Source organism: Malaya genurostris, chromosome 2 (assembly GCF_030247185.1).
Source record: "Malaya genurostris strain Urasoe2022 chromosome 2, Malgen_1.1, whole genome shotgun sequence".
NCBI lineage: Eukaryota > Metazoa > Arthropoda > Insecta > Diptera > Culicidae > Malaya > Malaya genurostris.
In genome coordinates, this window is record NC_080571.1 from 83,528,985 (window position 1) to 83,546,274 (window position 17,290).

Here is a 17,290-nt window from a genome sequence, read left to right on the forward strand (position 1 = left end):
TTCTCATTAGTAAATTTGAATGAAGGGCAATAACATAGCTTTTGCACAACCAAACATAGCTTTTGCACAACCAAACATCTGCATAAAATGTTCAAAACGAAGTATGAAACAATGAGAGATTCTCTTTGTTTATTTCTCTTTTGATTTTCACGGCACTCTTAGCAATCCTTCTCTCCAATCGTTTACCGATAATAATAACTAAAGCTATCATCTTTTAATCTGCTCTGGAGAAATTACCGAAAAAAGCTGGAATATTTCGCAATAATCGAAAGAGAAAGTAAACAAAGAGAATCTCTCACGACATACGTCGTTTTGAACATTTTATACAAATAAAACCGTAGTTTCATTTCATTTACCTGGTCTCAAAACCTGAATTTTATTTTTGGATGTACATGCAAGATTGAGGAATATCAAATGAAGTCGAACAGAAAAAAGAAGGAAGAGCGATGTTGCAAGACGTGACGTCGCAAGAGAATGACGCAATTTCGCCTGCAAAGTTTTGACAGCGGCCGGAATCTTGCCAGGCTTCTGCCGGCTGCCAGAATTTCTCACAAGCGGAATGCTGCTTAGGTAAACTGGCGTTCTGCAGTGAGAAAATGGTCCAAGCAGGCCGAGCAAAACTTGATTCAAGGAGTCGAAAAACGACAGGCCCAAACTTGAAAGCGTGCTTATTCTTTATTTTGTATAAATTGAACTTAAAAAGGAACATGACTTGATTTTAACATTTTATTCAGTTTGACGGAATCACTTACTTATTCTTGTTTGACCCATATTTGATTACAACAATCTAAAAGTAATACTTTTAAGGAGTATTTTGTTTCAACTGCTGAAAATGGCAATGGCTGTTTGTTTTGAATGTTTTAGGTTCTGTACCCAGGATTTCGTTTCGAGAGGGGCCCAACGATAAAAAATAATGTTACTGAAGACTGCTTATGTACCTAATTTTCGGTGTTCCTTTTAGGAGTGTTTTTAACAGATGCTTTAAACTTTTCCACTGGAACTGTTACTGTATTACAATTCTTTACGTTTACTGACTGTCTTGTTATTTCTGTTACACATGTCTGAGATCTTCTAAACCTGTTTTTGATTTCGGGAGTGGCCAGGGCATCTGGCCCCCCACTCTTGGTACATGACTGGCTCTGATGAGTCGAAGGCGAAACGTTGAGAGAATAAACATTGTGATTTATAACAAAACAAATCTCAGTATCGCGGATAGAGAAAAATTTCAATAAATTTGTCATCTTTTTGGTACGTTGCATTGACATTTTACGATTTGTTATATGAGTATGTTGATTTTCAATTATGCGAATCTAGTATCTAGTATCGTAATCATGAGAAAAAAGCAGCTGTGCAACAAATGACATCGGATAAGAAACAACAATGAGATGGATGTTGATGATCAACATGTCCTACTGTACCTTGAGTGGCAGTCGTGCTCTGGCTGATTCCTCCGGCGGTGCTAGGAATGATGGCAGCGGAACTGGCCGCAGTAATCGCCGACGTCGCTGTAGTCGTCGTTGCCGTCAGCCCACCAGTTCCGTTCAAATCATGTGCTAATCGTTTCGGTAGCGTTTCTTCGTGTAGATTTCGCCGTGCCGGACTCAGTGGATTCTCAAGCTCATAACCCATCGGTGCTGGCGAATGCTCATGCTGACGGGCTGCCTTTCGCCACTTGTTACCCCATTTACTAGCCGTCGTAATCTTCTGCATCGTCAGCTGGGTTAGGTTCCGTTCACTGTTGTGCTTCCAGCGAGCGGCCGGCGGTAGAACGGCACATTTCTTGAACGGACTCGAGTTCGGGCTGGTGTCGGTCGAACTGGAGGAAGTGGTTTCCTCGTAGCTTTGGGACGATCCTCCCAGAGCGGGTTTGGTTTTAGCTATGTTCTCAAAACCGAGAGTGGTTTTGGACTTTTCATGCTTTTTCGGGTGGTTATTGCTTTCCAGAGGCAAATTCAGGTCAATCTGTTTGTCCCGTTCTTTCCGATTGTTAAGTTCTTTCGCGGTTTTAGGTAGCACTTTGATGGGAGTTTTTAGTTCGTTTTTGATTTCCTTCTGCACCGAATGAACGACCGCGGAGCTTCGGTTGAGATTGTTGATGTTCTTAGGTCGATTAAGAAAGCTGGTTTCGGATTTTTTGCGGGTCAACTTTTTCGACACTTCCTCCAATTTGTCCGAATCTGCCGTCGATGATGGCACGTAGGAGCGTTTGATTTTTTCGTTGGAGGTTGTGCACTTTGTACTGACAGTGTCGGAAGCTTTACTTTTTATTTTGGTGTGAGTATGATCAGTCTTCTTGGTAGTCTCCTTGTAAAGACCGTTGATTGACGAGGGACTGGTACTGGTGCTAGCTTCGGGACCGGGAGCATTCTTTGTAGCTGCTTCCGGCGATGATTTTTTACTATGCTTGGGTGTGGTCGGTGGAGGTTTGGGAACCTCCTGAGGTTGTTCCGGTTGAGAGGGTTTTTTCGCTGGCAGTGAAATTTCCTGCAGTGTTGGAGTTGGTGTTAGCTCCATGATTGGCGTCTTCGGAGATGGAGGAATCGGTGACATTTGAATGTTTGGAGGAGTGGGAGGGTTGGGGAACGATTTGCTGGGTGATTGTGATTTGGTCTGGCAGTAGAAACAGTTGGCGGTTGATTTGCAAGAGTTTTTGTGCAGCTCCGGATTGCAGAAACAACAGCTACTGCAAGTTTCGGAAGTTTTCGGAGGTTCTTCGCTTACTACCGTAGTGAGCATAGTAGATATCGCTGGAATGTGACGACAATCCAACGTATCCGAAGAGGTAATGTTCGAGCGATCATCCGGAATTAACTCGTGTGGAACCAGCTCTTGGTTGTTGAAGCCGCCGGATTTCATAATTGTTGATCGTATAGAGTCCGGGGTGCGTTCATTCATGTTACCAAATAAACTTTTATGGTTTTCCAAAAGCGGTGTCCTATGAATGGACGTCTCGTAGTACTCAACTTTGGACTGGAAAACCTTACAGTCGACCGTCTCGTACACATGCCAAGCATTCTCCTCTCGGATCTGGCAGTAGGGATAAATTGGTTCACTACAGTCACACGAATTATCTAGGTTTACCTCTTTCATGGATTCGGCTGTAGATTTCAGCTCATTGATTCGGTGTCCTCCATATTGGGTTGATCGGAACTCGCGCTCCAGATGCTCTGGAACGGCGAGCTCTCTAAAATCTACACCGTTCGAGTCCGGTTTTGGCCCATTCAGACTATCGGTAAAGCACGAATCATCTGAAAATTCACCACTGGTCAGTTTTCGAGTTCCCGGAGTGGTGATGATCGCTAGCTGATTGACGGCATTGCTGCACATCGATCGCTGGAATGTGCCTGCAGGCAAACTATTGCGATCGAATTCGTCGATTGTGCCGTTGCAGCTAGTGTTCGACCCAACGGTAGCCACGGCGGATCGTACATGATCCACGGAGATTAGCGATTCCCCGGTCAACACCACCGGCACCGAATCGTGGTTCACGCTGATGTTGACACTTTGATGGTGATGGAAGTGATCGACTATGTTATGCTGGTGTGTGGAAGTGTCTTGGTGACGTGCAATGTTCCCAGTAGTGATTGTTTTTACAATGCTTCTACGGCCATGCTGCGGTGTGTCGGCTAGAATTGCGCGATGATGGTGATCATTTACGGTTAGTGCTTTGTTCACCGCTATTGGCGAACGGCAAATGTCTGAAAATGGGTGATGAGTATTTTACAGATGAATTCAAGGCTTGTGATGGAAGGTAAAAAACTCATTCGGATCAGAATAATATTCCATTTTTGTTTATTACACTAATCAAAACATAAGACTTTTACTGTTAAAACACTATCATTCAAACGCAGTCAGTTCTAAGTAATTCAAGCTACAAATATTTCTAGACTAGAGTGGCGAAATGTATATCTACAAGTGTTCAATCATTATCCTGAAATACAAAAGAGAACATAATTGAGAACGACACGCCAAACTTGTAGATACACCAATTCGAATCAACATAATTTCAGAGCAAATGTGCGGTTAAACAGAACGATTTTAGTTCACAACACAGACAAAACGGAAAGGAACAAACGGAACAGTAGTGTGCCAGCAAAGTGCAGTGTTAAACCTGAAAAATAAAAAATCATAACAATTATCAAACATAATCAAACCAAATTCACATGACAGTCTAAAGTTAATAATCCTAATACGAAGTTTCTGAACGAACATTTTACCAAACTAGACTAATCCTTAGTATAACTATAGAGGGGACAGTTTTTCAACTTTTATTATCACTCGGCTTGACTCAGAGACAAGAAGGAAATCACGTCACCATCATTAGCATATTTCGTGAGACCAGTTGCCCTAGTTTTGTCTTGGAATGTCTTGCATGTTTTACACAGTAGGCGCGCTAGTTGGATGCCATGGCTGCCACCGATTATGGTTTTCTGTCAGCGGTTAGCAAAATTTTTCCGTGGTAAGATGCATTTTAAATCCAAATAAGATTGGTATCATTATTGTCTGCAGTCTCAAACAAATAAACATTACATTAATGTGTCTATGTGAATGTGTGAAACGAAAAGAAAATACACTTTTCGTGTTCCAGTTGGGTCCCATTAGAACTATGCAAAATTTTAGTTCCTTTGAAAATTTTTTCTTGAAGCGTTGTATACTTAAATTACCTACAAAACAAATACAGCACTGATAATAAGAATCTTTAAGAATCTCCAGGCGATTTTTTTCTGGCGGAAGTCTGTTTCTCCATACTACCGTATGTCTAATAATCACCCTCATTCTTGTTTACGGCCATATGCGATACGTTCGAAGGTATGTCTACTTAAGGAGTGTATCGATAAGTAGTTAGCAACATTCAAAGAGTTATTACTCTGAAATGGCTTAATTTTTTGCAGCGTGTTTTGCGGTGACATGTTTGTTTACATGTCAATAACAGCTGCGCAATCGATTGGTTTCGGTAAGGTTTATCGTTTGAATGATGAGTCGAGTTGATCCGGAAACGTGAAAGAAAATTCTGCACACTTGGTGCTCAGAAAGTGGTGTCACGTACAACGAAATTGCAAAACGGGTTAAAGTGCACCACACCAGTGTCAAAAATATTATCGAGAAGTTCGGTAAGACCCTTTCCATGAAGGATTTGCCCCGATCCGGTAGGCAAACGGGTCCCAGCCAGCCCGGCTGGGACTTAAAAGTGGTTGAGTACTTCAGGAAAAACCCATCGGCGTCGACGCGGGATTTGGCCAAGCAGTTCAACACCAGCATCGGGATGATTCAACGGATCAAAGTTCGAAACTCCCTGAAAACGTACAAGAAACAGAAGGTGCCAAAAAAGTCCCTGGTACAGCAAGTTCAGGCCAAAACAGGATTCTACAGAATAAAGACGGATGCATCCTGATCGACCACGAAGCCTACGCCAAGGAAGACTCTCGAGCTGCCCGGACCGCAATATTATACGAAATCGGTGTACCAGGACCTGGACGACGCTGACACCACGGTGGCGATAGAAAAGTTTGGGCAGAAGGTGTTTGTCTGGCAAGTAATTTGTACCTGTGGTTTGCGGTCGTCGATTTTCTTCACGAAGGACACAATTAACGCCAAGGTGTGCAAGGAAGAATGTATGAAGAAGAGAATGCTGCCACTGTAAAGAAAGCATAAGGCTCCTCCTCTCTTCTGGCCGGATTTGGCTTCAGCTCACTACGCCAACTCCGTTCTACAGTGGTTGTCAAAAAATAATGCACAATTCGTGGAAAAGGACATCAACCCACCGAACTGCCCGGATCTTCGGCCAATTTAAAGGTATTGGGCAATTGTCAAGTGGCACTTTCGGAGGGAAGGTACAGTGTCCCAAAACATGCAGGAGTTAAAAAAAACTGGACTGCTGCCACCAGGAAAGTCACAAAAGTAACTGTGCAGAATTTAATGAAGAATGTCAAGTCCAAAGTGCGAGCGTTTCACAGAAACGAGGATTTTCTTCAATATAATCAGTGAAATGCATAAAAATGTAATTTTTCTACAATATATCGAAAACTGATGTCAAAATATGTTTTTTTTTCGCTTTTTTATTCAATAATCAGTGTTGCTAACTACTTTTCGATACACTCCTTAATTCGTATTACCGTTTACGTTCGAATAAATCACACTTTCGAAGAAATGCAAACACGCCATTCTTGTTTTCACTCGAATGCGTACAAACAGGTAGTTTTTTTTAGAAAGGTTCCATAGTAAATAAACATCATACTCAAGATCAATCTCATTTCAGTCGGGAAATAAAATTTTGAAATTAAACAGTGCAACATAGAAAAAAACATTGAAAATAGCAGTCCGATAAGCAGTATCTGCGAAAAATATTTTGAATTTTTCTTGCAATTTTGACATGTTTTCGATAATCTACATATTTATTATATTGGTGTAATCATGCATTTAATATAAAATAAAGCAACACTCATCGAGTATTGTCCATAAAGTACCTAATAGATATGGTAAAATTTGATGCTCAAAAACCGCGCATACATTCGAATGTTCGTCAGTTAAAAATTTACCATTTGATTGCAAATCTCCTTCACATTCGAAAGGAAAGCTGTTGGAAATCAGTTTAACTGTTTTCAATGTGTTCGAACGGTTGATTCGCAACATTGAACTGAAGAATCCAAACCACTGCATTTCGTCTATTTGTTTGTAAACGAGAATGGAACTTTTCGTTCGTACGAATGATATTCGAATACGCATATCGTTTGAAACTGAACTGGCATAAATTCTAAAGTTTCGCAAATGGTTAATCACAAGAATTGGAGTGATTTCATCATGGACTAGCATTTATTTTAAGAAGTTTACTGACATTCAAATATTTTGTGACAAACGAGTCGCGTTCGAATTCATTCGAGTGAAAACAAGAATGGTCGTATGGTTGATACGGACGTAAATAAGAATGAGGTTGAATGCTTGCATCATCGTACAAATAAGGTTCCCGTTGCACCTGTAAAAGCAATGCCTTAGGGTTTTTTGTCGTGAATACGACTTACTTTACTATAGGGCGCCTTTTCAAAATTTATCCTCTAAGAGAGTGATAAGTTTTTGAACGAGAATATCTCCTGTTGTATCTAATGAATCAACATAACTCTTGCTACATGCCATCGGAAATATGATGACAATTTTATGATAAAATTTTCAGCTGTGTGACATAATCTCAAATAGTTCAAAATTAAACTTTTCTGAAATGTTTGGTATAAACGAGTATCAAAGAGGATAATTCATAAGGCGAGTTTGCTTTTCTCGTATTTTGAAAGCTCATAGCTCAGTGATCTGTGGAATGATTTATATAATCTAACTACCAATTGAATCGAAAATTTTCAACTTGAACGTGTATTGCAACAACATTGAAGTTTTTCAATAGTACACTTTTGAAAAACCTATTTGATTTAAACCATGACAGCACCAACCAATCAGAACGTGAGATGTCTGCTTGTGTACAAGAGCATCCATATAAAAGTTGAGTGGTTTATTTTTCCTACCATTTGCTGAGCAACTGTTCCCGAAACAAGACACACACGAGAGCAACATCGAGGACCTGTCGTCTCACTGTTTCCCGTTCTGCGAACAGCAAAAAGGAATTTTGCAAAGGGGCTGTCCGTACACCGAATTTTGCACAATTCATACAATCAATCACTAACTGATATTCGGAAAAGTGATGGGAGCGTGCCAGTTTTTTTTGGTATTCACGACATCCAGTTATGTCTCTGACATTACCCACCCGCCTTTTTCCGCCGGTTTAAGTGACAGTGTACAACATTTAACACACTTTCCCCTATAACTCTGGAACCGCAAGTCGGATCCAGATGTAATTCAGAGCTTTCATATGGGACCGTGAGATCTTTTATTTGAATCTAAGTTTGTTGAAATCGGTCAAACCATCGCTGAGAAAAGTGAGTGAGATTCATTTTGAAATATATGACCACTGTTTCCGGTAGACGGGAAGCCAATCGGTTTGTTTAGTTGCCTACTAATAATGGCTATCGATTTGCATAGTAGTGAGACCAGAATTTTTTACGGTTTTTGTGTTGCAGGTTTAAGGGACGGTGTACAATATTTACTTTACTCTATAACTCGGTTCCGGATGAAATTCAGGAATCCCGTATGAGACCACGAGACCTTGCATTTGAATTTAAGTTTGTCAAAACTTAAAGTTGATTTACAAAATAAAAAACCCAATTTTCGAATTTCAATTCAATTTTTTTTCTCGTATGGCTCGATAAGTATTCTTGCCTTTCTCTGTAAAAAGGTATTGGAATTACTGGAAAAGTCGAATTTCGAACGGAGCCTCGAAGACCCATAGTATTATATACCATTCGACTAGGCTCGACGAGATCGAAAAATGGCTATGTGTGCATGTGTGTGTATGTATGTGTGTGCATCTTTCAACGATTTTCTCAGAGATAGCTGAGTCAATTTTTACATACTCAGGTTCGTTCGAAATCTACTATTCGACCATTCTTCGGGCCATTCATCAAGTTCGAAGATCAAATGGCTGTGATTTCTGGTTCCATAGATATAATGGTATAAGTGACGTAACCGACAAAACGTGTTGTTTTCTTCGCGTTCAATTTTCTCGGAGATGAGAGAACCGATGGCTGATTTGAAAGCTAATATTTAGTCATTGACCAACTAATTGCATTTTTTTACTCCTCTCAATTTTTTCGGAGATGGCTGAACCGATTTCAACAAACTTAGGCTTGTTTGGAAAGTACTTTGAAGGTTTGTAGTTCGAATGGCTGTCACTTACGGTTCCGGTGATATAATGGCATAAGTGACATAAGCGCCAAAAATCATTTCTTGTACATGGACCAACCAATATCAATAATTTTAGGCTCATTCGAGACTAAAATTTGGCTAAGGATCGATTTCGAATATCAATCAATATTTCTTTTATTCGTATAAATATTTCAGATAGTGATCTATGATCACGTTCAAAAGTATTATTGCTGATACTTTTGTACTGAGAAATGTTTTAAAATACATAACATAAGCGCTGACGTATGCCTTTATAAACTACCCGAATCAATCAGAATAAATTGGTGTCAAAAATCAGCCGAAATTAGTGTCAGGAATTATCTTAATATAAAGATCAAACATATTTTATGGGCTGAGGCCAGTTGTTAGCGTAAAACCACGTGGCTCGCTGTGCGTATTCCATTTCTCTCCATGCTCTCTCGCAAATGTGTAAAATGACTCTCGATGTGGCCGGGTGGCCAAGAAAGTTTTGATGTTTTCTGTTACAAGCAGAGATGTCATTTATACAGATTTATCTGTATTATACAGATTTTTACATGGTCATACAGATTTAATACAGAGTACAGATTTTAGACAGATTTCCTCAATTTAATACAGATTTTTACAGATCTCACAAAAAGTAAGAAATAATACATTATTTTTTTACTTTTTCTTTATTAACGACTAAGTATAGTAGTCAATATTCCTTTTTTTGCGATACTCACCTGACCAGATACCATTTTTGTAGAATCAGAAATTGAAAATTATAGAATGATAGTACTCAAGGGAGAGCAAGGATGTGAATATATAGAACGGAAAGGTGAGACGTGACAGAGGGTCATTGAAGCAAGCAGAAATCTTTTTAGTAACTGAACTTTTACCTTCTACCAGAAGAGTCGGTCTTAGGCATCTGAACAATGCGAATCGCTCGAGTCTCTGGTATGTCGGGAAGAAGTGATAAAGGTCTTTTACCATTTACTATCCGAACCGGTAAAAGACCCTCTGTCACGTCTCACCTTTCCGTTCTATATATTCACATCCTTACTCTGCCTTGAGTACTATCATTCTATAATTTTCATTTTCTGTTTCTACAAAAATGGTCTCTGGTTAGGTGAATATCGCAAAAAGAAAAAAATAAACTTTTCTGTCCGAGCAATCTTTTAGTATTTGATTGCAGTGACGAGATAAAAGTCTATCAATCAACGGACAAATCACAATATGAAAATCTGTTGTGAAACCCATTTATTTTATAATTTTAAACCAATTTGAACTGATATTCAAGGAAGTAATGACATCATGAAACTTTACTGTCTAACTAAGAGTTGTATGACCCGACTTTACGTTGCATTTTGGAGGTGAAATTCCATGTCAAATTATGAAGTCAACATTTTCAAACTACATAAATATATGGAATTACAATTCAATTGTTGTGGAATAAATAAAAAAAAATTATGAAACTTCGTCGTTGAATATTCTTGTGAGCGCGGCAATGACTGATTGAATATACCATCCCACAAGCACAATCTATTGGAATAACATCTTTTAGCGTCATTTTGTTGTAAGAATTTCATTTTATTAGTGAATACAGATTAATACAGATTTTTTATACAAAGCAATACAGATTTTCTATGAAAATATCTGGCATCTCTGGTTACAAGTTTGACTATATCCAATAAAATCCAATAAAGCTACCGCTTGTTTGGTAGCATTGCTGAGCCGATTTTATTTCTCTCTCATGTTTCGTTACGTTACCAGGATACAAGAGCAGAAAAAAATGGTGCCGCCATAGAAATGGACTTACCTTTACAAAAATAACATTCACTTAATTTTTATCGCGACAACATATATGTTTTTATGCACTAATCGCATCTAAACTAAATTATCTAGACATTGTCAGGATAGATTTTTGATCCATGCTTTTGAGGGCGAGATATTCAATAAACAAGTTGAAAGACGGCGTTTTCAGCTGAGCAATTCTTCCTTCAGAAAAAGACTTTCCCGACCGCTAAAGTCAATGAATCAATCTGAATTTTTCACAGAATAATCTGAACTAATTTTCTAATAGATTGTCAGTTGGGTTTTTTGATATTCGTTGCCGTTTCTGAGAAAATCGAATTTGAGCGTGAAAATAGCCATAAATTCGCGGCATAATTTTAACCGAGTCCACCGTGCATTTCTCACACCACCTCAATACGAAACAGCAGCGCGCAAGCAATAAAAAAATGCGGAAAAGTTTATGTAAACTTTTTCAAATTTCGGCTGTTTTAGCTAAAATTTCATAATTTTGAGTTGCATTTTCAAATTCTTTGTGAAATTCTGCTACAAACACTACTTTGCAGTTCTAAAATCATACCCGTGGAACGAAACAGTAACCGTTTAAACATTTCAAAAACCAATTACGGCTCGGCGAAGCAAAATTTCAAAATTCTAAGAATACTTAGTTATGATGAATTTGATTTGGAAAACTTAAGTGTTTTTGATTTTTCGAAAATCGGTCTAGTTTTTGAATAATTGATCAAAAACGCGATTTTCGCCTTTCGCTACATTTCACCTTAATGAGTTTGTTTCAATGAAAGAGAATGACATTATCGCTCCACTAAGTGGATTAAGAATAGGGTTTTTTTTCAGCATTTTTATTCAAAATTTGACTGATTTTGTGAAAATCACTAGTACAATACTTTTTCTGTAGGATTTGTCATTTTTCGACAATAACTATTTGAAAAAATATGTTAAAAAAGTTTGGCTTTTTTTTCAAATGAATGTCTAGATCAATTTTGGGAAAACAATGTATGCAAAGTGCCTTTTTGTGACAAAGTCTATATGTCCAGAAAGTTTCACTCAAATTTGAGAGAGTGTTGCCAACTGCGAATACGATTTGGTGCGAAATTTGAATCTGAGTTGAAGAAAATCGGTTAAGCGGTCTCTGAGAAAATCGAGTGCACTTTTTCCGTTACTCCCGAACTGGAAGTTCGATCCGAATAGCAAGCTGTGAGACCAAGATACCCTTCATTGGAATATAAGGGCATATTCAGGAGTGTTCTAGTTCTAGATGCATAATTTATGTCAGTTTTAAAATTTAAATCTAGAAATTATAACAAAATAAACTGGCAGCTCCAGCAGCGTTTTATCTGTGTTTCAAATATAGAAAAAATAGAACGGCAATGTATACCAGTTTTAAATTTGACAGTAGAACTGGTCGAATAAATAAAACTAAAACGGATTACTGGGGATACGTTTGTTTCAGTTTCATTTACATTATAGACCACCCATATGAATCTTGCAGCTGCTGAATTTGCTCTAAGGGCTTATTCAGTAGTGTTTTAGTTCTAGATGCATAACTTATACCAGTTACAAAATTTAAATCTGGATTTTATAACAAGAAAAATTGGCAGCCCCAGCTGTGTTTTACTCGTGTTTCAGATATAAAAAACTAGAACGGCATCATAGACCAGTTTTAAATTTGACAGAAGAACTGGTCGAATAAATAAAACTAGAACGGCTTGCTGGGGACACGTTTGTTCCAGTTTCTGTTCTATTATAGATCTTGCATATAGAACTTTTAACTGCTGAATTTGCTCTATGGTTGTAAAAATCGCTCCAGCCATCTCCGAATGTCGAATGGTATAGTACACTTGGCCCCCCGGGCCTCGGTTCGAATGTCGGTTTTCACAGTGATTGAAAAGCCTATTTATATGTGATTTGCCTATGTGATATCAAATAATATCTCCACCAAATATCCAGTATTCATTCCAGTTGCTGAAATATTTAAATCTTAGGAGGGAAGGGGGAACGAACATAGTATTTGACTTGACTGTATTTACTTATTTTTAAAAATGGACAGATCCGTTCCATCAAATTTTCGGCCTACTTGTTCGGGTATACTAAGGGATGTCTAGTTTGTATTTAAATTAAGCCGCAATAGAAAAAACAACTGAAGTGTCTAAAAGCATGCATCTGTTGGCGGATGTTCTAAATTCTAGTCGTCTACCAGTGCCAGTTTCGAGTGTATCTGAATGCTAATAACATGCAAACTAGTCTAGATGCATAAAGGTGATTTTAAAAAGCGAAAGTGGCACCCTGTTTTACGGGGTTAGCCTTACGCCAACACTAAGGAATGCCGGTTTGATTAGAGCACAGCTCGAATGAGTCACAAATAAAATGCCAACACGAATGTCTGTATCAGGTGTATTGCCTGCGGAGGGACGATAAATACCTTCATCTTTGTCGCCGTTGACCGGAGTGGCCGTGTCCTCGTGCTGGGTGGTGAACCCGATCCAGCCCTTCTCTTCGACCACATCGCTCTGGATGGCCGCCTTTCCGCGACTTGTGGTGCTGCCTTTTTTCAGCACAGGTGCCTTGGGGCCGGGTGACGTGGCTGATGCTACCTTCTTCGGTAATTGTTTGGGTGATGGTTTAGGGGAGACGGCTTTCGGAACCAGCAAAGATGCGTTCGGGACGAGTTCATCCACGTTCAGAATTTTGTGGTTCTCGTCGAAACTAACCCGACGAGGTGACGAGTGTTTCTTTCTACTGCCCGACAGTTCCTCACTGGATGATCCCACCGATACGCTACTTCGTTCTTCCGGAATCACTTCGAACCGTTGGGTGTACTTTCCACTGTTGGCCGATCGTTTCGGAGTGGAGCTGTTAGCCGTGTTGTTTTTTCGATTTCCCGGTGATCGTTTGGATGTTTCTTTCAGTTCTTCCGGTGAGTTTATGAACTTGACACCGACATCGTCCGGGTTTGCCATTGCCTCCAGTAGTAGGTCAGCGATCATCCGATCGACTTTTGGATTTTTGCCACCCGACGAGAGTGGACTATTTTCGCGGGAAATATTGCTTCTTCTGTAACGGCCCCATCTGTAGATGGGCACTGGAATTCGTGATTTATTTTGACCCGAACGGCTACCTGCACTTCTTACCCGGGAGAGCCGTCGTGGAGTGCTCCCAGTAGCGCTGTCTCCGCATTCAACTATTTCCAAGATTTCGATATGTTTGTCACCTTCTTGAATTTCTGTCTTCTGATACATTCGCCGTGGGCCACCTTCGGTGTCCGGAGTAAGATCTGCTTGTTGGTAAAGTGTCATTTGATGGACGTCCTTCAGTACTTGCTTTCTTCGTGGGTCAGTCGGTTTTTTTCGAGATGTTTTCGACGACACACTTGTCGTAGCCGTTGTGGATTGCACCGTTGATTTAGCGGATACTGGCGCGGCAGGAACTTCCACGGTACCTCGTGCTTGTCTCCGTTCGGCGGCTTGACCCCATGGACTCTTGCTAGCTTTCTTGGCACTGGATGTACTGCCGCTGGATCCTCCCGCAGGATTCTGAATTTGCATATTTCCCCGGGCATCGATTTTATAAGATTCCAACATACCCAACTCAGTCCGCATAAGGTTGCCCTTCTTTTTATTCTTGGGTAATCTGGCCGACGATTGGCCGAAGACTCGCTTTTTGTCCTCAGGGGCAATGTATTCCTTGCGACCAAGAGCCCGATCGATTGTGCTGATTACTTGAATCGCTGGTTCACCGTAGAATTTCTTCTGCTCAATCAGCCGCATCATTTTCCGGTGTTTCTTGAGATTCTCCTGTTCTCGTCTCCAGATCATGAGACGATGGCGGCTGTTAAGTCGTTCTTTGATCAGCAATGGCATTGCATCGGCAACCACAATGTGATCGTCCGTTATGATGGCAGAGTCCTGAATTGGAACAAAGAAAGCTTCACCCTTTTCATGACGCGGTGATTTATCCGAACTGACTGACTCGGATTTGGTGGTGACCTCGACCGTCGGAGCCGACTTGGCTACCGTAGATAACTTTTTACGTTCGTGTCTTCTTCGCGGAGTGATTTCCACTTCGTCAAGACTGTCAACAAGACTCGGAGTGTCCGATTCAGATCCATTGTTACCGGCTAGTTCGTCGAATTCCTCCTCGGCCGAAGTGGACGGTGGTTGAACTTCCATCGATTCTGTTCGCGGAAAAGCGGACATACGGGAGACTATTACAGATTTGGAGTGGCTTTTTCCTCTGTACGTTGAACCCGTGCCGATTTTACTGATTATCTGCCCTTCCGGTTCGGAAGCAATATCAGTGTAATCAGATGGATCCGTTTCGATTCCGTACGTAGGAAAATAGTACTTTCCGTTGAGATCTATTTCCGACGGGACACCATCCGATTCCCGGGAACCATTTTTCGGTACCAAATAGAAACCGTTGGTATTCGGTTGCCGTTCGCCATTTCGTTTGCGAATATAATTCAATGAGATTTTCGTACCACCGTTATGATGATTGTTGTTGTTCATGGTATCCTGGTTCTCTTTCTCATTTTCCTTATCCAGCTTGGTTTGCTGATGTTTGCTGCCTGGTTCCGGTGGCGAATTGCAAACCACTCCACCACCGCCATTAATATATTTTTCGGGTAGCTTCTGTTTCATTTCGTTGACCGCTGCTGGGCTGCAATCACTTTGATCTATCGATTGAATTCCGTCTGCCAGCAGTTTATTGTTATTTTTCTGGTCGGCAACACTCACTCTCGAATGGGCAACACTACTCGCGAAAACCTCATTGGTATGCAAAAGGTTATTCAGGTTATCCACCAGCAGATTCGATATGTACTCATCTAAATGCTCTTCGTTTTTCAAAATATCGCTATGCGCTAGGGCAGTGTTTCTGGTTTTCTCACTCACACTTTCCAAATTGGCAACATTGTCTAAACTTTCACTATCAGTGCTTTCAGCTGAGACGCTTACCGCACTGCTACTCGCGTTACTGTTTCGTCGCGGAATTTGTTTCTTCAATGGGAAATGTTCCCCGTTCGATTGATTTTCACTGACCTTCACAGCAAGAGGTCCTGATGGTGCACCACCACCAAAAGTCTGAGCACATTCTCCAGGATGAACATTAGCATCAGTATCACAACCACGCTCAGTATCAGCTTCCCGATCGTTTTCAACATCATTGTTCCGGGCAAATGCTTCCTCTTGCAAAAACTCACTGATATCACTTTCGTTATCCTGTGCGTTCAAAACCGTACTGGCACCGTCCTTGTCGTCGTCCAGTTCGTTATCGATTAATGTGCCTTCTTCGCTCGCTTCAAGGATAGTTCCAGTGCTGCCAGTATTTCCGATTGGTCTCATACATGCCTGGGACGCAATGGACGATGTACTGCTCGACAGATCAGCCTCGTCTAGCTCAACATCGTTGGCCGTACTGGGAGTTACCGGACCGGCATTCATGTAGACCAAATAACGTTTGCAGCGGTCATTGACAACTAAATTCTGGTGACGTAACAACGGAGTATTGGCAGTCTCCGTACTGCTGGAAACCTCCGGTTTAGAACTTTTGGTTACCAAACTAACACTATCACCTTCACTAGACACCAGAACTCTTCCCGGAGTACTATCACGACTCAATCCCTCGACATTATCACCACCTTTCGTTAGGTTATTGTTGTTGTTGTTGTTGTTATTAACGCTATTCAGTGAGGTCGCCAGTCGAAGCCTTTTCGGGGACTCTTCAGCCAACTTGCCACCTCTGGCGTAACTATTGTACTGACTTTCCAACTTCGCACATTCCTTACACGAGGTTGTGCTGGTTGTCACACAACTCCCTGCTTCGCTACTGGCACCGCTTCCCGTACCACTGCCACCACCCAGTCCTTCCGGTGGTATGATGCTTTCTATGCTGTAAATTCGGCGCGGTGTTCGCCGCAACGGTGGTGACCAACTGCCCGACCGGTCATATCTTCGCATTTCTTTGCTCCACATCCTTCGCAGCAGAGTTGATTTTCTCATGGAAAAATCAGCAGTAGCAGCACCACCCACGCCACAGCCACCCAAGACACCGGCACTCACCCCTCCGACCCCGGTGCTACCGACAGGACCAATATAGTTATTATTATTGTTGTTAGTGCTACTATTTATACCAATAAGACTACTACACTTTTGACTTTGACTTATACCACCTAGCGACGGCTGACGTTTCATCGTGGCCAAGTTGGACTCGGACCCGGTCGAAGCCAGTGTGGTCATGTTGAAGTTGTTGTGCCCGTTGCTGCTCGGGGTACTACTTTCCACGCTGCTTGCCGTCCTCATAATCGATTTCCGACGAACCAACACCGGTGGGGTTTTCGGTTGCGGCATTTGGCATACCACAGTCGAAGTTTCCTTACTGCTAGTGCGTGTCATCGGCCCCCCATTCGGCGGTGTTTGCGGTTGCTGCTGCTGAGTGTGATATTGAGGGGGGTAGTAGTTTTTGTTGTTCGTACCGATGACGTTGTGGTTGCTGTCGCACGGCTCGTCGTATGACTTCTGCTGGGCTAAGGTATGTCTGCAAAAAGAGATGGGGAAGGTCAGAGAACAACAATCAGTAACGGGGAATGGAAATTGGGACAGGCAGAAACATTGCCATTATTCCGATTCTAATTATTCACCGCCTTGCGAGAGTGAACTGAAAAGTTTGCTACCATAATGGCAGAGCTAGTGATTTTCGTTTGTTTGTTTTCTTGAGGAGAATTTTTCCGTTTAACGTGTGT

At 41.1% G+C, this 17,290-nt stretch overlaps 1 protein-coding gene across 12 annotated transcripts in view; it reads right to left on the reverse strand.

Annotated features, from left to right (window-relative positions):
* LOC131432101 (uncharacterized) overlaps positions 1-17,290 on the reverse strand; it is a 206,437-nt gene that overhangs the window by 10,973 nt on the left and 178,174 nt on the right. For 9 of the 12 annotated variants that reach the window (XM_058598182.1, XM_058598179.1, XM_058598178.1 and 6 more), the window contains exons 5-6: positions 12,974-17,085; positions 1,419-3,698 (exon numbers count right to left, since the gene is read on the reverse strand). In XM_058598182.1, coding sequence (XP_058454165.1) covers positions 1,419-3,698; positions 12,974-17,085 — 6,392 coding nt within the window. The remainder of the gene's footprint in view (positions 1-1,418; positions 3,699-12,973; positions 17,086-17,290) is intronic. The other 3 variants (XM_058598180.1, XM_058598181.1, XM_058598183.1) reach the window with 3 other exon arrangements.